The 21,523-nt window shown below is 43.9% G+C and overlaps 1 protein-coding gene across 1 annotated transcript; it reads left to right on the top strand.

Annotated features, from left to right (window-relative positions):
• The first annotated feature begins 4,861 nt into the window (after positions 1 to 4,861).
• HSPA4 (heat shock protein family A (Hsp70) member 4) lies at positions 4,862 to 21,494 on the top strand. Its single transcript, XM_015875512.1, has 19 exons — positions 4,862 to 5,087; positions 8,444 to 8,501; positions 10,301 to 10,441; positions 11,110 to 11,232; positions 11,661 to 11,760; positions 12,126 to 12,259; positions 13,734 to 13,978; positions 14,325 to 14,401; positions 14,681 to 14,832; positions 15,739 to 15,845; positions 16,142 to 16,275; positions 16,721 to 16,902; positions 17,260 to 17,349; positions 17,818 to 17,970; positions 18,402 to 18,527; positions 18,995 to 19,102; positions 19,378 to 19,497; positions 19,882 to 20,043; positions 20,284 to 21,494. The coding sequence occupies exons 1-19, from the start codon at positions 4,981 to 4,983 to the stop codon at positions 20,485 to 20,487; spliced, it is 2,523 nt and encodes an 840-aa protein (XP_015730998.1). The 5' UTR covers positions 4,862 to 4,980; the 3' UTR covers positions 20,488 to 21,494.
• The last annotated feature ends 29 nt before the right edge of the window (positions 21,495 to 21,523 follow it).

Here is a 21,523-nt window from a genome sequence, read left to right as displayed (position 1 = left end):
GCATGAGATCTTATGGATTCTTAGTAGGTTAGTAGTGGCTACAATGTCGGTATTATCTCTGGTACATTATGAATGTGGTAGAGTTTGGACTCAGTACTGGAACCTTCGTGTCTGGCATCTCACTTTTAATGGAGAAAGTCTGACAGAAGCATTTCCTATTTTAGGACTGAGCTATTTTTAATAATCCATGCTTTATAATAAATGCCCAGTCGTTTTTTATTTCACTATCACTTAAAATCTTGGAGTGTATTGCACACTAATAGCACTATCTGCTCTCTGCTTAACAACATGGGCTGCTCCTGGCACTGTGCTGTGGATCTTTCCTTGTGTTGCTGCAGCAAAACTATAGTTCCATAAGTTTGCCAGTACAACAAGGTTTCTGGTGTCATACACCAGAAGACTCAATGAACATACAGGCTTTTCCTTACACAGGAAAAATGGATAACTTTTACTTACTAAAGCAATCCACTAAAAATCCTTCTGTTCTAGGATCCTGAAAGAATATTTATGACCTTTAGAGCCTGAAATCTCTGCTTCAGAGTCATTCCTGTCACTCAGAGGGAACCCACCGCAGCACCCACTAACACACCCAGCTCCCTCCAGACTGAATGTGCAGAGTCATTGCACAGCACTCGGCTCCTGGCAAGTGGGACAGTTCCCTGCTGCTCAATGAACTGACTGTGACCATGGATTCTGCCTTTGCACACTGAGTTGCTATTTAAAGTGTCAGTATCACTCATCAGGGAAATTACTTTCCAAAATGTGCTCCTCTCTACAGGAGAAGAAGCTGGGGATGGTGCTGAAGCTTCTGTGGCACAGAAACTGAGCTGCCTTTTCATGGCATCAGAGATCTCTCCTAACAAGCCTCCAATCAAGTTAGTTTTCATTGGGTCTGCTATTGTAAGGATACACTGGAAGGAGTAATGCGCCACAAGAATCTGTCATCTAAATGGAAGTGCTGCCACACTTCCCACTGAAATTAAAAATCAAAAATGGCTTTCTTGTTACAAGGCTCTTACATGAGCTTGTTTTCTGATTTTAACTGTAGATTTGAACAGGAGGAAGTACTGGCTTCATTCAGATAAAGTACTTAAAGCAGAAAAAGACAGTATTCCCATTTAGAAACTTCTGTAACCCAGTGGATATTGGGCACTTGCCATTTTCAATACGTTTTCTATGTTCCTCATGCTCCCAATCTGTTCTGTGTGGGACTTGTGGCTCACTCCTTTCCCTGAGCCAGTGCAGTATTGCTGTGGGGAAGTTTTGTCCTCACAGCACCTCTGTAAGCATGAGCAGTGGGGCTGCTCCAGCCTATAGCATGGTGCCATATTTTTAGACCCTCAGCTCATATTTCAGTGAACACGAAGTATCTTTGTGTGTCAACAGACCCAAAATGGCTCCCAATGGAGCGTGAAGCACGTCGACGTAGCAGGGACGTCATCTGGGCAGTTTGTGGAAGCTGACGTCATTAAATCTATCACTGGAATGTGTTTGATATACAGCAAATTCAGATGTTTTTCTTTCCTGGGAACTCCGAAAAAAAGCCGTAGCATGCGAGGGAGCTGGAATGGCAGGAAGGGAAGGGCTGGTGTCTGGGTGAGACATGAATTAGGGAACTTTGAGTCCAGCTTGTTGAAGGTCTTCATGGAGAATTAGGGGCTGAGCTTGTGCCCAGCCACTGTCCTTCATGTGTCAGTGGGGAGCCCACGTGGCCAAGCCCCTGCTTTGTGGGCAGCCCAAGCACAGAGGCGTGTGTATCTTCTATGGAAGAAGATAATTTCTGAGTTAAATTTGCTAGTGATCTGTTGGTCCATCTGCTATTGTCAGCTGTTCTTCAAATTAATAATTTTCCATCTCCAATATATTGATGGGCAGTGACCGCATCGCCTCTTGTGTTCATTTCACAGCGTAAGGTCAGTCTCCATCTGTAATGCTGTGATACAGGCTGCCCCCATGTACACATTTCTAGTGTTAAGAAATACATGCAAAGCTCCAACCTAGCCTTAATTATACAGTGATATCTGCTTAGCAGGCAACATCTGGGAGCAAATAATTGCCTCAGGAAACACTCGTATTCTTTAGACTTATGTGGTGTTGTTGCTATAATGCCCACCACTTTCCATTATTATTTGTGTCCATTTCTGGTCTTTTTTTCCTATTTGCTTCTCTTATGCTTCTTTGGGACATTTTCAGTTGATTGCTTGAGGTTTGGTGGGCAATAACCTCACTCTGATACTTCAATACACACAGTAGCTTAATTACTAAGCACGTGAAATCCGATTATCTGCTAAGCTTGAAGGGAAACTGTGGAAATCCTTATAGGAGGGAAAATGATCTTTTCAACATCTATTTCACTGCAGATTCTTGAGAAAACTGCACTGGGGAAAATGGTCCCAGGGTAACTTTTTGTAGGGTAGAGAGTTAAGATTTTCTGAGAAGTGCATGACATGCAGTATGATTCATATTAGAGTTCATGGCAACACGATACTGCAGCTACTCCCAGTTCAGGAGATCGCAAAGCCCATGTGTATCTGGATATCCCAGAATAGCACTATGAACCATACGTTAGATGACATGCAGTGGCTATTTACAGCAGACCAAAGAATAGCCTGTGGCAGATATCAGCGAGAGCTTATTTTAAACCCATGTGCATTTTCCCAATTAGCTTTTGTTAATGAATTGCAAGATATGCCACTGTAAACAAAGCCTGAAAACACTGGATTTACACCCAGATGCTCCGCAGTGGCAGATCTGCAGTTCGTAAGCACTGCTGCTTAGCACAGAGATAACAGGAAAAAAGGAGGGTGTTTAATCTGCCAGGCAGGGCTTTATCTGTGAAGTTCCCAAGAGAAAGTCAATCACCTGGTTATGAAACTGACATGGTTTTGCTGTTTTGTTAACATTACCTTCAAAAGTCTAAGGATTTCTGAGATGTTTTGTTCTTGGAATAACCGACATCTATTTTAGAGGAGTCAGACAGCGCTTTCAACAGCACTTTTTGGCTTATTCTCTTTTCAGCTCTCCTGAATTTAAGTCATGCTTATTGTTCATAAGTCAAGCATTGAACAACTGTAGGAAAAAGCCAATGAGGTGTTATCCTGCCACTGCTTTGCCCTTCCATCTTGAAATGCACTGCAGAACAGTCTTCATCAGGTAAGAAATAACAAAGCCTTGCTGAAGAATACATACTGCAAGAGTTCAGAGCAAGCTGTGTCCTTCAGCCATCACCAAACACTGCTTAATTCTTAGCAGTACTTACTACAGCGTTTTCACATTCTTTTAAATTGGAAGTCGAGTTTTTTAAAAAGAAAAACATTGAGAAAATAAAAGGAGAGTGGGGAGGGCCACAGAATCGTTTCAATTTCAGACCCCAACAAACTGGCAGCTCAGGTTTCGAACTGATACATGCGTTTCCCCCCCAGTCTGGGGCTGTGGAGCTCCCTCCCCCTTTGCAGGCAGTTCTGCTGCTCCAGCTGCTCGCTGCTGGCGGTGTCCCAGGGCCAGCAGCCTCAGCTGCACGGAGGAGCAGCCGGAGTCGCTGAACGCCTCGAGGCGTGTATCTGTCCCTCAATGCCCACTGCCCGGTGACGCCAGTCTGTCATTGCCCCAGCACTGTGCTGGCAGCTTGGCTCGATTTGAAAATGAAAGTAAAAAAAAACAGGAAACACAGTGATATTCTGGTTCTAGAGTACGTGATGTGTGATATCCACCACACAGAACGGCAGGATTGTTTTATGCATCGGCCCTTCCCCGTGAGCTCAAGGACGTCGGAGGTGAAACACTTCATTATTATTCTGTCATTAGCACCATGATGCAATTCCCAGCCCACGTGCAGCTGCCAAAGTGGTGTCACCCAGCGGCTGCGAGGAATGACAGGCACTGCGAGCTGTCTCTGGGGCAGGAATCCTTCCCGCTTTAAACACTGAGTTTCTCTACCATGTGTTTTCTGTATCGTTAAAACAAAGAGCAGAGATGTAAATAAAAGATTGGGAAATTGGAAACATCCTGTTTTTGACGCATTGGGTTTCTGTATTTTAAGCACATTTTATCTCAGAACTTAATACATTCCCAAACATTAAGTTCCACAACGTTCACAAAGCATCTGAATTGCATCAGTGTCAGGGTGCATCAGACACACTGTGCCGCTTCCCCGTCCATCCCCTCTGCTGTTGTCCCATCTTGGTCCAGCACTCCACTCTTCCTCCGTGCAGTCTGACAGAGCTGACTCCATGCTACACTGCGACCCTGGCTGTTGTTTGTGCAGTGAGGAGCACCATCCCCCACCCACCATGCTGCTCACTGCTCCTCTCTCCATAGCTGTGTTATACAGGGCAGCCCTCGCTGCATCAGCACGGCCCTGCAGCGATGCCCCCAGCACCGACATTGTGGAACATGCTGGAGCTCAGTGATTCCCCAGCCCTCACACAGCACTCACTGGGCGAACAGTGCCCTGGAAACCACCATGCAGATACCAGGATCTGTAACAGCAACAGCGAGATGGTTATCCTCACACTGAGTTCTATGTGTTAGTTAGAGATCTGTTGTTATTCCCTCTGCCGCCACTGGTACCGTCCAACCTGGCGGCCCCACGGCGGTGTCCGTACAGCACACAGCTCCCTACAAACCACGGCTGATATTGTGGCAGCTGTGCTGGTGGAAGCAGCACACGGTGAACTCGAGCCCCGCGCGGCCCCGGCCGCCCCCACCGCGTGTGTTCCCCCCCCCGACCTCCATATCGCCCGTCTGCGGCTGCGCGGCAACGCAGCGCTCCGCGCGCCAGGCGGAAGTCTCGCGAGAGCAGCCGATCCCTCCCGTCCCGCTGTGCGCGGCGCTGCGGCCCGACGGGATCCTTCGAGAAGTGCCGGGCCCCGCCCCCCCCTCCCCACAGCGCCGCCGCCGCCGCCGCGCATTTAAACGGGCCGGGCCGCTCCGCGCCGCTCCTCAGCTCCGTCCGGCTGCGCCTTCTCGCCCGGCCGCGCCATGTCGGTGGTGGGCATCGACCTGGGCTTCCAGAGCTGCTACATCGCCGTGGCTCGGGCCGGCGGCATCGAGACCGTCGCCAACGAGTACAGCGACCGCTGCACGCCGTGAGTGGGGCGCGGGGCGGCGGGGCCTGGCCGTGCGGGGCGGCGGTTCGCAGCCGCTGTTGGCGGCCCTTGGGCTGCGCTTTGTGCGTTGTTCTTGTAACGAGGCGTTCGCCTGGGGCCGCCTCTGCCCGGCTCCGGGCGGGAAGCCTCGGGCCGTAACGCCGACGGGAGCGGCTGTAGCCGGGGCTGCTGTACCGCCCGCTGCGCTGCGCGGAGCTCCGGGCCTCGTCGGCCGCCCCCGCCGTGTCCGTGTGTTTGTGTAGCGCTCAGCTGCACCCTTAAAAACTTTCCCCTTTTGAACGTTGGGGTGTTTTAACCCAAGGGAAGGGTAAGAAGGAAGGCTGGGTAAAGAGCGGAGTTGTGGCGCTCACAGGGCGCTAGAGCCGGAGGGCAGCTCTCTGCAAAGCTCTCTTACAAATGCTTTCACTGCTCCCTCTGTGCTGTAGCATTGCTTTGTTTTAAGCTTAATGAAATTGATGTCTGTCTTGGTAAGAAAATTGTCTTGTCTTGTTTTTTTTACCCTCATATCACCTTAAAAACATGAGGAGTGTAGGATGACCTTGTGTTTCATTATGTGCCTCATCTGTTTGCCTCTTTTTGCCTGAGAATAGTGAGTAAAAGGAGAACAGCGCTTCTGTTTGGCTCCATGTGCCAGAGGGAGGGAGGCTCTCTTAGACTTCTTCAGTAATATGGTATGTAAGTGCAGATGGACAAAGGCAGTCCTTCACATAAAGCTGCTCAGGACAGGAGCTGCGTATTGAGGCTTCAGGTTGTCGAGGTGCTGTTAGATATGATATGTCTGAGATCAGAGCACAGATCATCCTCATTGAAGGGAGATTAAAGTGTTGTCCAGCAACATGTCTAACAGGAAATGGTTATGGAAAGTCACAAGTGTGTGATTAGAGATATTGCCGTATTGAAAGGGACAACTTTCAACTGGACTTAATCCTCAGGTGCTGTTCTGGAAACCTGTACACACTGCTGGGAGAGTGGGAAACCATTCTGTAATCACCTGTCTGTATTAAAATGTTCTTAATGGCTTTAAATGTCCAACTTGTAAACAAAGGCCTGGTTCAAAGTGTTGGAGCTCAGTGTCTCCTTAGTGAGCTCTGGGGTTGTTTTGTGCTGCTGGGACCTTAGGAACCAGTTCCTGGTCAGGTTTAGGTTGTGCTCTGTGCTTTCTGCAGGGAGCTTTGGGGGGGAGGATTAGCGGACAGAGTTTATTGCAATTGAGTGTTAATAAACAGATCCTAGTGCTGTGCTCGTTGCTCAGCAGCACAGATGACGTTTTCATTGAATCTTCTTTCAGAATGCTGTGGATTTTGAAGCTGTGTATGTGAAATTGATGCGGAACAATTGTGTTTGAATATGGTGGTCTTGAAGAGGACTGGAGTAGAGAGCGAGCTGGAAATAAATGGAATGGGGGAGGATTAAGGCTGTTTCCTGCTCCACGTGGGGATGAGGGTGATTGAATGACATGAAATAGTTGTAAGTGATCTGCGGAAGCGGTGCTGGGTTTCAGCAGGGAGGAAACGTGCTGTCAGACTGCGGGTGTCATCCAGGGCAGTGGGTGAGGTGGGATTGGGGCTGTGTCTGCAGGGCCCTTCTCAGCTGTAAGGCAGGGCAGGGTTCTGCTGGAGCTGCTCTGTTAGACCTGTCCTCTGCTGTGATTATGTTTCTATTTAAAATGCTATGGTTAGTTATTCGACTTTCAGTGCATTGCGTGCAATTACTGGCATAATTTGTATTTAATGAGCTCACCGTGGTTCCTTTGGGCTGACTGGGGAGTGAAGCTGGCAGCCGTCCCTGCTGCGGATGCCACAGTCCCACATTGCCCCATGGGGGCTGCCCTGCTCCGGTGTCCAGCACCAAGCAGGTGGCAGGTGTGGATACCGAGGCTATTCGTGCTGAAGTTCTTATTCCTGATGTTATAATGAAGTCTGAGTACGTAGTTATTGTGTGGTATTCTTTTCTTGAGCCAGGCTTCTGCACTGAGGTTTAATTCTGGCAGATCTGAAGAGGTCTGAATAAATGAGTGCTGTATGGTGACTGCACACCACGTGCCCTGTGGATTTAGTAGCAGAATATTATTTTTCTTGCAGCAGAAAAACATAAATCCATGCTGGTGCCTTAATTTCCTTCAGGAGAGCAAAGTAAATGAATAACCAGCTCCCTGCTGCTGTTCTGCTTCTGGCTGTGAGCTCTGCAGCTCAGCGTAGGCCTTAATGTTTGCATGGCACTGGAGAGACTCGCTTTTCATTAACTAATTCCTTAATAATTGTTTCAGAAGATTTCCTCCTGGAATGTTAATTTGGTTGCAGCATGTGCTTTAAGGGTGGGCCTTGTTTCAGCTGCTAAGCTATCGCTAAGTTGAGATATACCTTTCTTAGGAAGTAATTACCTCAGTGCAGCCATCCATTCTGGTTTTGGCACTTTCAGTTCAAAGACCAATTCTAAACCTCAGGATGAGCTGAAGTGTCATTTATGTAGGGCAGCCCTATGGTATAACCCTGCTCTAAAGTAGCCTCCTAACATAGAGATCGGCTTCATTATGTTGTTAATGTCTTGTTAATAGTAACAACGGGCCTGACTAATTGACTGATGAGGGCTTTTCCTCACTAACTTTGCTTTCTCCGTATTAGGGACTGGGACAAGAGGGTGAGGTGGGAAAGCGTTTACCTTAACTTTCAAGCCTTTACAGTTCACTGAATGTGGAAATTGGCATCTCAGTGGGATTAGGCATCTTCTCCAAAAGGAGCCTTTTATCTATTTCTTATATCTGTGGGCTCTGTGTAGAGCTTGGGTAAATGATTATTTTTTCCTTTGATAATCTGTGCTTTTATATCATGAATGTAGGTGAAATGCAGCAGCAGCAGACTTTCTCTCCAGTATTAATTTATGCTGTTGAAAGGCTTCACTTAAAGATGAGAATCTTGATTAGCATTTGGTACAGATGTGTAGGAGTAATTTGTTACAATACTGGCTGACCCATGTGCTTCCTCTGACCATTTGGATGCTTTCTGTTCAGCTGTCAGTTTGTTCGGCTGGTCTGGGTGCACTGCTGATCACCAAGATGAACTGTGAATTACTTGCACTATTTCAGGTTTAATATTTGTTGGTTTTAGTTGTGTTCAGTGTTTGTGGGAATCTCAGAATGCCTGCAGCTTTCCTGTTCAGAACTGGATTGCATGTGTACATTATAATGAGTGACCGACTTTCCTAATGGGCCAAATGTTGATTATCTGCAGTACATTATCAACATCTCTAACAAAAACCACCACCACTGTGACCACTGTGTCTGCTGATGTTGAATACAGTTGTACCAATCACTGACAGGATCCTTCTTCTCATTCTAGGTCATGCATCGCCTTTGGACCCAAGAACCGCTCTATTGGTGCTGCAGCTAAAAGCCAGGTACAGTTGGGGTAAAAGCAACTTCAGTAGCCAACAATCAGATTAGCACTATTTATTTTTATCAGTGAAGCTTAGAATGTCTCTGAACTGGCTTCTTAAGGGTCTAACCAGAACAGGTGAGCTTAGTTCAGTTGTTTGGCCTGTAATGCTGCATTGCCCTCTTGGATGGGGATATAAGGAACATAATAAAACTGGGGGGGGGGGGGGAAGACTTGATCACTAGGAAGTCTGAAATGTTTAAGTTTTGCTTGTTCTGCTGTGTTCATTGGGTAGCTTTTCATTATGTGGTTCTATTCCATACAATTCTGTTAAGTGCGTTCCTTTGGTAGAAAGGGGGAAACCTGAGTATAAATATGTATAGCTTCTTCTCATGGTTGAATTACAACCTAAATGTCTCTAGGCTTTCTTGCACATACTTCTGAGTTTGGTGTAGGTGGGCAAATAGGCTGAAAGGACCAGGAAGAGGTTTAGCTGATTTTTATCCTGCTCCATGACACCTGGGTCCTGCTGTGTTGTCTCTTGTGTTGCTGTGATACAACAGTAAAACATGATTCTGCTTGAATACCTACAGTTGGTTTTTCTTAACATAAAATACCTGGAGATGCGTGAGGATTCAGTATGTAGGATACAAAAGTAACTGGACACAGCTGTTATTCAAGAACAGAAGAGCTGTAATAGAACTAAATGCAGATGGTTTTCTGGAATTGAGTATCTGCTAAGCTTAAAGAGAGATAACTGATCCAGTGGAGGTGGGGAGGTCCTGCAGAAACTGAACTTACAGAAGATCAAAACCAGGTCATTAGGAAATTTTATTAGGAAAACAGAATGGTGCACTGCTTGTCTGCTCGTTTGGATACTGTAGTTCTTTTCCTCAGTGTGTCGTGCTCTAACATTAGTGAAAGGATTAAACAGGATTAATTGTTGTAGTGGAAATGTTAAGTCAGGGCCTGAAGCAGTGATGGAGCACCTGGTGGGAAGGCAGGGCCAACCCATAGGAGCTCAGGTGCATGCAGTGTTACCTGAGTGATGGAAGGGCTGGAGCCAGCATCCACCCCTTCCCAGACCTCATTTAAGGGCTGGCAGTGGAGGTAAGGGGATCTCAGTGGAGATCCCTGCATACCTGAGGCCTTCCAAGGGTAAGTAGCTTCTTTCCTTTGTTTCTATACCCATGGCTGTTGCATTTGAGCAAATCCTCACTTGCCCAGGTACTTGCTGCTTCGCTGTCATTGCTGTGCTTTCCATTGTGTTGTACTAGGTAGAAATGGGCTATAATGACATTTAATTTCACTATCTTTTAATGACAGTCTGCCTTCTGTCACACTGTCATATTGGCAGTATCGCTATGGGGCTGTGCTGACTTTTTAAAGCTTCACAACAAGATTCTTGGGCCGTTTTGTGAGAAGATCCATATGTTGAATGTCACTTGCATGTGAGGGGCCTGATGTGAAATATACCTCACTGTATTTGTGTTGTACTTGTAACTTACTGGCTGCATCACAGGAGGGTGGTAGGAAAGCAGGTAAATGGAAGAGGACACTGGTATCCTCAGCATATGAGAATTTGATGCTAACTACGTGACTCAGGTTTCAGGTGTACATTTTATATTGAATCTCCAGTTCTTGTAGGTTGCCTGAGAGATCAGAGAGGAATTGCGTTCTAGCATCTGCCCTGGTACTGTTTAAGATGTGAATGACTAATTTGAAGCAAGAGAAGTGCAGGAATAAAGCTCTGTATGTTTTTTCTGTTTAAAATTCAGTTGTTCCCCTGACAAATTGTATTAAAGATTTCTTTTCCTCCAGGTTATTTCAAATGCAAAGAATACAGTACAAAGTTTTAAAAGATTTCATGGTCGTGCATTCTCAGATCCCTTTGTTCAAGCTGAAAAAACAAGCCTTGCCTATGAACTTGTCCAGCTGCCAACAGGTTCCACTGGCATCAAGGTAAGTCTGGAGTATTTGAAAAGGTGCCAGAGGAGAAAAGCGATGATGGTTTCCTTTTATCTCTTTATTTTGAATCTGCTCTCTGAGGTTTCTGTGACTAGTGAATGCTAAATAAAAGGTTAATAGTGCTGATGGCCTTTCCAAGTGTTCCATGAAACTGGTTTTGCAGTTCCACCTTATTCTTCCTTGCAAACAGTCCCATGCAAACGATTTTACCAGTGCTGTTTTTTTTTCATGGTGACTTTTGGAAGGCAGCTCTTTGACTGGTGTGCTTATTTAACTGTTGCTCATATTCCATGAGTGTATGATGTGAGCATGGCATGTCAGGTGAAATAGTAAAAATAAGTGAACTTTATAAAAGGTGTCTAACGGATTTTAGCAGTGACTGATTTAATTCTCCAAAGCAGTTGGAGGAAGGTGTCCCGGGCATTGTGTAGCAACCAAGATGTACAAAACTGTCCAGAGCATCTCCATGTGTAAGAGTTCTCAAATGCATATTCTAGTATTGGTATGTAGTACTTGCAACTTGCTGCCTATAAGTTAGGTTATCAGAAGGTGGCACAGAGCTGTGTTACTTTAGGAGCTTACTGTCAGTAAGGCAGCTTCTTGCATGTGGTCTGTGCCTGCAGTACATGGTTCTTGCTGTAGTGTACGTTTATTTTTTTAAGGTTATGTATATGGAAGAAGAGAGAAACTTTACTATTGAACAGATGACTGGAATGCTTCTTACCAAACTAAAAGAGACTGCTGAGAATGCGCTTAAGAAGCCTGTAGTTGACTGTGTTGTTTCTGTAAGTATGTGAGAAGTTTCTCTTGGAGAAAATATCATAAACTAAAATAGCTGTTGGTAATAGCACTGCATTGCCTGTTACACCCTAATGGGCAGCTCTGTATTCTCTACTTTAGACTCAATCCTACATCTTGAAGTTAGACTTACTTCACTGACGACAAAATATCTTCAGGTTCTTTGTCCAGTAGAATAAATAGTTGCTATCTCTTATTCTCTGCAAGTAAAATAAGCAGTTTGAGAGGGCACAGGCTTTCAGTGTTTTGTCTTCATGTAACATTTTGTTTTCTCTTTGCATCTGAAATTGAATGTCAGGCTGGAAGGATCCCCATGAAGGGGAGCAGTTGTGCTCTGTAGTGTCTCTCTACACTTCTGTTTAATGCTTTGCTGTGGATGACTCTTTCCAATGGTGGCCATCTCATCTTCTTGCAGGTTCCATGTTTCTACACAGATGCAGAGAGGAGATCTGTGATGGATGCCACACAAATTGCTGGTCTCAACTGCCTGAGGCTAATAAATGAAACAACTGCAGGTAATGCCTTACTTTCTTCTTGCATCACTTGATGTTTTTGTTTTATTAGATAAAAGGACTTGTAATTTGTCAGTGATCCATAGCTTCTGCAATTACAGCTGACTGTTAAGTTTCCTGTATCCATTTTTCTATTATGTCAGTGGCATAAGGATGTTCCTGGGATACCTGCTTAATGCACGTGTTCTGTTCTGGCTAATAACTGTTTGCTGCTGTTCCATGTTGCTTTAGCAGTGGTATTTAATATAACAAGAAACTTCTGCAGCTTGAAAAATAAGGTGAAATGTTTACTGTTATACCAGTTAATGCTTGAGAAAGAGCATTCAGTTTCTTAAATCCTAATTCTGCTGATTCTCACTTCTGTATAGTTGCCCTTGCATATGGAATCTATAAGCAAGACCTGCCTGCCCTAGAGGAGAAGCCACGGAATGTTGTTTTTGTGGATATGGGGCATTCTGCGTATCAAGTTTCTATTTGTGCATTCAATAAAGGGAAACTGAAAGTAAGCAATCTGTTATGTGTCTGTTCTAAGTACCAATAGCAGTATTCACATGCAAGAACTGTGACAGTCAAGCCTGCCTATCTTTACATAAGCATCTTCTTTTTATACTTCTGAAGTTGCATTTGAAGGTCAAAATTTGGAGTTTAAAGTAGGAAAAGAATGTAGAGCTTTTTGGATGATATGAAAAGGATGCAAACCTGTGTTAATAGATGACCTTTAGCAAAGGGAAAGGCTTGATTACATTTGTTCAGTAACTGATTTGAGCAGATGCTGCTTTCAAAAATGCAACCCAGTCGTGAGGTGTGGTGTTAAAACACATTCCTAGAAGGATGCAAGTTCAAACATTAAGTCACTGCGGTGCTCACATTAAAGAGTAATTGCTGTTAACAACTTGAAGCTGCAGATGAAGCAAGCAAGTCAGTGTACTTCTCACTGTTTTGCAGCAAGTGCTGATGTTTCTTATTTAGGCTTTTACAGTCTGTATGTCTGTAGCTCCTGTAGTTTTTCCTTGCCTGAGGAAACACAGAAAATGTGAAGCATGGAGATGTAAAATGAGAAGGTGCAACTTAGATAAGCATTATTTTTCTTGTAGTTCTGTTTACTCTTATGAGGAAATGTAATGTAGTTTAAGTTCTTTGAAATTATATAAGTACTGAAAACACTTGAGTATGAACAGTGATGGATTGCAAGGCAGTTAAAAACAGTGCAGGAACTGACCCTAATCAGGAAAGGTATCAGACTTGGTGTTCTAAGAGTGGGATTAGCAAAGGTGGGTGGGCTCTGGGTTTTCTTTAGGTAATTGCCTCATAAAAAATGAGTTCTGGTTTTTCAAGAGTTGCACTTATTTTCTTGCTTTATTTTTAGCATGGTAATTAGCATGTTCCACCCTTAGGCATGAAATAATCAGCAGGGATGTATTCAGAGTGTGACAGAGGTGAAGCAGGGTTTGGAGACTTACGGTCTGCTTATGGTACAGGGCACTGTACTGATTGTGTATTGAAGCCTTACCAAACAATCTTAACTAGAGAAGTTGCTACTTTATTACAGAAGGGATAGGCTGCTTCTGTACTAGGCATGTAGCGTATTGGATATATCATTTTTTTCTTGGAGCACACTTATTCTGTACAGCTTTTTGAGAGAATATCACTTATAAAGAGTTGAAATACTTGTGGTGCTTCTAGAAGTTGGCTTTTCTCTAGTAGCATTTAGAACAGATACTTAATACCAGCTACAGAAGTCAGTACGTAAACCATGGTGTAGATTTTGTAGGCTTCAAAAACAAGAAACCCAAAGCAAAAACACATTCACATCTTCTAGGATGTGTGCAGCTACTTCTGTAACTGCTGTCAGCAATTAAGTGTCAGATGTTAGTGAGGTACTTTAGATGCAGATGTTTTGGCATTAACTAAGAGCCGATTTTGCTGAAGTAATGATTTAATTGTACTGTTACTGAAGAGTTCTTTATTTTGTGAAGGTTCTTGCTACAGCATTTGACACAACACTTGGGGGCAGGAAATTCGATGAGGTGTTAGTTGAATATTTCTGTGAAGAATTTGGGAAGAAATATAAACTAGACATCAAGTCGAAGATTCGTGCGTTGCTGAGGCTGTATCAGGAATGTGAAAAGCTGAAGAAGCTTATGAGTGCAAATGCTTCTGACCTTCCACTGAACATTGAGTGTTTCATGAATGACATTGATGTTTCTGGAAAGATGAACAGGTAACGTATGTGCTTTTATAAAGGTATGTCATGCAGTGTACTCCGCTTTGCTTCTTTTGGGAAGGAAGCACTTTATGAAGTGTCAGGACTGGAGGGAGTGTTTGCTGGGGTGCTGCTCAAAGAGGCTGTCAGAGACTGGTCAGTGGTGTTGAGATAGGAGGAAGGGCTGTGAAGTTTACAAGCATCCCTAGGTCACTTGACTGTAATGTACTCAAGTGCAGAACGGAGACTGAGGAAAAGCACATACTGCATGTAGCATTTGAAAATGGAATTCTTTGGGTAACCTGTTGTATTTGCTGTTGTAGCTTCCTTATGGTAATATCTTATTTATGGTGTCTTTCAACAGAAGTAAATTTTTAGAGATGTGTGATGGACTTCTTGCAAGAGTAGAAGCCCCCCTTCGTAGTGTGCTGGAACAAAGCAGTAAGTGTGCGTGTGTTCTGTGTTCTCTGTGCAGAAAGATGCTGTTCCTAGTACAGACTTCTTCGGCTGCTGACAGAACTCAGGCAGATTGATTAGTACAATTAACATGTGTTGGCTGAACAGCTTTAAGCTTTCTAAAGTTCTTTCTTACAAGCGAGATCTAAGGTTTTACTGTATAAATTAATAGTTGTTTTAGCATAACTCAATTTGCAATGTTAGTGTATTCACTTAAAATACAGCAGTTGAATCAATAAAAACTAATGCCTGACTCCTTTCCAGAGTTAAAGAAGGAGGATATTTATGCAGTAGAAATAGTGGGTGGCACAACAAGAATCCCTGCTGTTAAAGAGAAGATCAGTAAATTTTTTGGCAAAGAAGTCAGTACGACTCTGAATGCAGATGAGGCCGTTGCACGAGGTTGTGCACTGCAGGTAAATAGTGCATGTTTTTTAGCTATGATTGCAATAAAAATATTCACAAGTACTTGAGCTGAAGTCCATAGGTAGCATGAAAAATGCTTCCTGTGTATGGAAATGGAATAAAAGAAGCATCAGGAAGGTGGCTGGAAGAATGAGAATGGTGGCTTTAAGTGATTCTTTGTGCTGTCTGAGCCAGGTCAGTGGGTCAGTACAGACTGAAGTGGAACATGTGCTGTGCTTCTGCTCTAGCTGGAAGCTGGTAGTATGATAATGGTCATATAATGACTTTCACTTCGCTAGGCTCCGCTGGGGGAGCCTGAGTTAAACAAAAGCTGCTTTACAGCACTGCTGATAAACAAGAAATCTGTCCTGAGCTTGGACTGGAATTGCCCAATGTGCTTAAGCAGTAGTAAATCCTCTATAGTTACCAGTGCTACCTTTTGCACCTTAGTTTTGCTCTGATCACCTTATTTTCCTCTTTACACACTTAATAGATGCTCATCTGTTCAACAGTGGTGTAAGCCAGCGGTGGGAATGGAATCTGTTTAAAGGGGATTGGGTCATGGTGTGCTTTGAAACAAAACAAGAATCCTTTAAGGAAACAACTGGTAATGTCACATAACTGTAGTGTCTGGATTTCTTTCACTGGCACTAAAAACAACTGAGTAGCCCAAGCATAACAAACGAAAGGTGATTTGTTCTAAGGTAAAACTTGTATATTTCCATTTTCAGAGTGAACAGCTGTGACAGCTTCCCAAAAAGAAGCGCATATGCACTTCTGGTACTTACTGCGCAGTTCTGATCTCCATCAGTATTAGTAATCCTACATATTAAGTAGCTTAAATAGCTACTTGCTGAATTAAATTACTACTTGTCTGAAGCCTGGATTTTTGTAACAGAACTCCTTTGCTCTTTCAGTGTGCTATTTTGTCACCAGCATTCAAAGTGAGAGAGTTTTCTATCACAGACTTGATTCCGTACCCTATTTCTTTGCGATGGAATTCACCAGCAGAAGAAGGGTTAAGGTAAGAAAGTTCAGTTTTCCTGCATGATCACATACAGCTCAAAACTAACTGATAACAATTAGAGAACGTAGTATGTTTAGAACAAAACCCATCTAATGACTGCAACAATTTGAGTAATTTGAAATTGTTGACAGAGGCCAAGTTAAACATGTTCTACACTACTGTTGCTCTTCATATAAATAGGTTGTCTTTTTTTAAACAAGGTTTTCCTTAATATATGAAGGATATCTAGAGATGTTTCCTAGTATCAGAAGGCTCATCCTGCATGCTAAATAACGTGCCATTTTCTTTTGCAGTGACTGTGAGGTCTTTCCCAAGAACCACGCTGCTCCATTTTCTAAGGTCCTCACGTTCTACAGAAAAGAACCATTCACTCTTGAGGCGTATTACAGTTCTCCCAAGGAGCTGCCTTACCCAGATCCTGCTATTGGTATTTAAGGCCATTTTGTGCTTTGAAATGTGATTTGTCTCGTACAGCTTTCCAGATTATTTTCTGATTACATTAGTCTGGACCCTATAGCTTGCTACAAATTGTGCAGGGACAGATTTCAAAAGTCATTCCACTCATTTTCCCTGTAGATCCATAGTATGAGTTTTATGGGCTGATATTCTAAATGTAGAAAATGCTGGTGGTGAAGTAAGCCTGTAAAAGGAATACTCAGAATGATGCAGACTTCTACTCTGATAAAAAGTAATTCCACTCTTATGATGTATCAAATGTGATTCCTAATGGCGTGTATTCTAGTGTTACTTAAAGTCAAGCTGCTTGGCTTGAGTAGGATTTGGTGAGTGCCCTGCAGTGATCTGTTGCCAGCAATAGTCAGGATTTACTTCCCATTCAGTGATTGATTGTTGCTCTTTTTGGAATTGTTCAGCTCACTTCTTGGTTCAGAAGGTCACCCCTCAAACAGATGGATCCAGTTCGAAAGTGAAAGTCAAAGTTAGAGTAAATATCCACGGTATCTTCAGTGTTTCAAGTGCTTCTTTGGTGGAGGTTCATAAATCTGATGAGAGCGAAGAGCCTATGGAAACAGATCAGCATGCGAAAGAGGAAGAGGTAATGGATGCTGCTGTTGGCTGCTTCGAGGCATTTTTATGAAGCTCATTTGGCCAGGTTTGGAAAGGCTCTAGGATTTGTAAAAGGATTTAGATGTGTTCAGCAGTTATGGACTAATTCTGGTACGTCACAGCTGTGACAGATGCCTTGAGACCAGAACTGAGGTATAGGTGAAATACTTAATTGTTCTAGGAGTGATGTGTTAATTGGCAAAGCAAAGGCGAAAAGCGTGTAATGCAGCCCTTGAGGCTCTACTTCTTTCCTTGACTTAAACAACACTGGATACGGGTAGAGTGTTCAAGGTAAGAACTGAAGCATTGTTTAATATGCCAAACTAAATCTTTCTATTGATTTCAGAAGATGCAGGTAGACCAGGAGGAGCAGCAAAAGACTGAAGAACAGCAGCAGGTCCAAGCTGAAAACAAGGCAGAGTCAGAAGAAATGGAGGTAAAGTGAGAATTGTTTCCTTACAGGATTCTTGTAGGAGATTCAGAAGCATGTGTAATGTCTGAGCCTGCCATCCACTGGCTTTGCTGTGGCTGTGGAAGCTAAACTTGTATGTGACATATTTGTAGTCTGCGTTGTGAGTGACATTTTAAACATAAAATAGCCTGTCAGGTGAGCTGGTACTGATGAGATGAGAACTCTTCATAGGAGAAGTCATTTAGATTTCAGTAACTCGGAAACTAGAAGGGGGATTCTGGAAGCACTGGGGACATAATTCCCATGAATGTAGCCAGTGGCTCGTAAAGGTGAACAGCTGCACTGTTCTGACTCCTTTGGTAGCCAAGTGTGAGAATACAGGCACATGTCAGTGTCAGAAGTACGTGTACTCCAACTTTTTCTATTGTCAGCCTTCATTGCTTAATTTGAACTAATGTTTTTTTTTACTTTGGATTTATTCCTTCAATATAGACTTCTCAAGGTGACTCTAAAGACAAGAAAGTGGATCAGCCACCTCAAGCCAAGAAGGCTAAAGTAAAGACTACTACAGTGGACCTTCCCATTGAGAACCAGTTGGTGTGGCAGATAGGGAAAGACATGCTGAACTTATTCATTGAGAATGAGGTAAACTCATACTTGTCTGAGCTTGAAAAGACTCTCACCTATGTGGGGAATCCTGCTATTAATTGTGGTTAAATGTTAATGGTGGGCAGGGAAAGATTCAACATAGTTTTTATGGAGAACAGCAGTGGCCCATGGAGCCGGAATGTATTGTTCCTAATGAAGGTGTTTTATAGGGGAGCTGGCTGAGGGACTCAGCTGCAGGCTGTGTGGCTGCTGCCATTGGGTGTGTGGCTGCTCAGCTGAGGCAGGCTGGTCCTTACTGTGCCACCAGCAGCAAATTGTAACTCGTTTTTATCATGTACTTTGTCTTAGAGTCATCCACATCCTTTCAAAATCTTTAATCAAACTGAACTTTTAGTTAAGAAGTATTTTGAGGGGGCCTTGTCAGATTATGAGCTTTGTATCCAACTAATGTGTCAATTTGTTCACAGGGTAAAATGATAATGCAGGATAAGCTGGAGAAGGAGAGGAATGATGCTAAGAATGCTGTAGAAGAATACGTGTATGAAATGAGAGACAAACTCTGCAGTATTTATGAGAAGTTTGTTAGTGAAGATGTGAGTGTTTCTGGCCTTGTCCTCTGCATTTTGTTGCAACGAATGGCTGTATTTTAATAACCTTTGGCTGTATCATTGTGTGCTTACTTAGACTGCACGTGTGAGTTTTCAGATTTGATTTTAAACATGAAACATTTCCAGCCTTTTTGTCTATGAAGATGCACTTGGGCTGCATTCAGGCTGCATTCACCCAGCCTGTGCTGTTCTTCCCCAGAACATTTGCGGCAGTTGCAGTTACTGCCTGATGATCCGTTCTCAGTCTGAACCAAGGAGCCCCTGGTGGTTGTTTGAAAGCAACCTGACCTTCTGCAGCTCTTTGTCCAATTTTAGGAATGGTTTAAGATTAAATATCATTTTTAAGTTCTTGACATTCTAAACATGTAACCCCTCCAGAAAGATTCCAAATATCAATGTAGCATCATTTAGTGGGATTATTGCAACTAACTGTTCTGTATGGATTGCTTCAGGATCGAAATAGCTTCACGTTGATGTTGGAAGACACAGAAAACTGGCTTTATGAAGATGGAGAGGACCAGCCAAAGCAAGTCTACATGGATAAGTTAACAGAGCTGAAGGTAAGTGGCTCTTGCAGTACAGCCAGAACTTAATGAATTCAGGGAACTTAATTCCAGTGGGGAGCCAGCTTAGCACTGCTGACCCAGAGATTAATGCTTGCAACAAACGAGTTTATTCTCTGTGCAAGGAGCAGACATCCAGCGGGTCTGTAGCAACACAAAGGAGGAGGATCTGCCCTTCCTGTACGTGAAGGGAAACACTGGAAGGAGTTTGGGATGTTGCTGCCCTGCCAAGTGGTGACACCGGCTGCTCATGGTGTGTTTTACTTTTCCAGGCCTTGGGTCAGCCCATTCAGGCGAGATTTCAAGAATCGGAGGAAAGGCCAAAAGCATTTGAGGAACTGGGGAAGCAAATCCAGCAGTACATGAAAACTGTTCATGCCTTCAAAGCAAAGGTATTTCTGCACCTGATTTCTGGCAAGTGCACAGAAATGATGTCGGCCTGTTTTGAATTTTAAATGAGCTTTATGGAAAGTTCATGCAGTGTCCTGGTTAAGCTTGTGAGTTCCCAGGGCCTGCTGTGCATTCAGAAGTGGGTTGTTGGCTTGAAAAAATGAGTATTTGATGTTCCTTATGGAGGGGGAAATAGCAGTAGCACAACCTGAGTTTTGTGTGATGAGTGCTGTGGGTGGTTGGGTTGGTTGCTCTGCTAATCAGAACAGCCTTTTAGCTAATTAGTCTGATCTGTGGTGAGTTCAGCTGTGCAACGAGGTTCTTGGAGTGCATGGATTTGGATGTTTGAGGTCATTATCTGTGCTCTTACCATTGATCTGTTTCAGGACGAGCAATATGACCACCTGGATGAAGCAGATGTTGCAAAAGTGGAGAAAAGTGCAAATGAAGCGATGGAATGGATGAACAACAAACTCAATCTTCAGAACAAGAGGAGTCTTACTTTGGACCCAGTTATAAAAGCTAAAGACATACAAGCTAAAACTAAAGTGAGTCTTTGTAGGCAGCTATTTACACAGGTCTCGTTTCTTGATGAAGTTGTATGTTTGATAGCGACTGAGGTGAGATCAGCTGTAGGAAAAGGCAGTGGTTGGGTGTTGAGGTGCTGTGTGCTGGGGAACATCTGCCTCTGCTTTGGGTATCCAGTCGGCATTGATAGTTGGATAAGCAAGTTACTAAATACACTTGTTGAGAGACATCTCTAACAGCTCTTAATCCCTGTTTTACAGGAGTTGACGAGTATTTGCAGTCCTATAGTTACAAAACCAAAACCCAAAGTTGAACTCCCGAAGGAGGAGCAGAAACCGACCGAACCGAATGGACCAGTAGAAGGGCAGGGAGATGGCAGCAGCGGGGCCCAAAGTGCTGACCCCAATGCTGCGCCCGCCCCAACGGCTGCGGAAAAGAAGCTTCCTGAGATGGACATTGACTGAATGTCAGTACTTGTTTATATTACTGCAACCGACAATAAAGCTTTAAGTTGTCAACTTTGTATGTTCTGAATACAGATTGAAGCAAGCAAATACCACAGCACTCTTGGTAATCTTCAGAGAGGTTTGGTCAGTGCCTGAAGTCAGAATGCTTAGGTAGCCAACTGCTCGGTCAGACCAGCAGTATTTCTTGCCATAGTGATTGTAGCTAGAGGCTTCTGATATTGTTACTGCACCTGCAGAAGCAGCCACGAGCTGTCTCCATGTTAAAGCATGTTCATGCTGAGTCAGTCTTGTTTTGAGAAGGGAGACTGCAAACGCTGTAGTCCAGTTTTCCATGCTGTTCACAGCAGTGCTCATCAGGAAATGCCACTAATGGTAGGATGGTGAGACAGGGATGGGGAGGGAGGCTGCTCCTCAGGGCCTGCAGCATCCTCTATCTGCTTACCTTAGTCTAGCCTGCATTTAAGCATTAACACACCTCTAGGTTTATCTTTACCTGCACCTGAACAGCTCATACTGCCACGAGGTTAGTGGTTAGTGTTCCCATTACCTTTATTCCTTAGTGGGCATCATCACATCACTGATAGCCCCAAATCAGGTTCATTTACCTGCTCTGTAGAATAGCAGCTGTACGCTCCTAACAGCTCAGCCATGGATGTGCTCTAACCATGAAGTAGACGCCCAGGTTAGTTACATGAGCGCTGCCTGCAGCTCGGGGGGTGCTCATAGAAGGAGGGCTGTGTTTCAGCTGCCCGCACTGAGCGCTGACTGATGCCTTCCCAACTCCTTGCAGGGCTGTGCTTGCTGCCATGAGGCCTTCATTTGGAATGCTTGGTTTTCTTCTTTTCCAGGAACAAAGCGTTTTCATTTTCTATGAGTTTTCTGCAGTAATTTGCTTCTAGTACTGATTGTCATTAAACTTGCAAACATGAATTTGTATGTGTTAAAGCTGACGTTGAAACACAGTTCAGCTGTTGGAAGAAATAAATGCACTGGATTCTACTGGATGACTCTGACTGTCTGAAGCCGTTGATTG

Source organism: Coturnix japonica, chromosome 13 (genome assembly GCF_001577835.2).
Source record: "Coturnix japonica isolate 7356 chromosome 13, Coturnix japonica 2.1, whole genome shotgun sequence".
Classification (NCBI taxonomy): Eukaryota; Metazoa; Chordata; class Aves; order Galliformes; family Phasianidae; genus Coturnix; species Coturnix japonica.
The sequence above is the reverse complement of the archived record's forward strand: the minus strand, read 5'-3'. Positions and strand labels throughout refer to the sequence as shown.

Excerpts from the sequence above, each read along its gene's own strand:
- HSPA4 (XM_015875512.1), top strand. The coding sequence starts at position 4,981 with ATGTCGGTGGTGGGCATCGACCTGGGCTTCCAGAGCTGCTACATCGCC. Across the intron at positions 5,088-8,443 it reads TACAGCGACCGCTGCACGCC|GTCATGCATCGCCTTTGGAC; the intron begins GTGAGTGGGGCG and ends TTCTCATTCTAG. Across the intron at positions 19,498-19,881 it reads TTCATGCCTTCAAAGCAAAG|GACGAGCAATATGACCACCT; the intron begins GTATTTCTGCAC and ends GATCTGTTTCAG.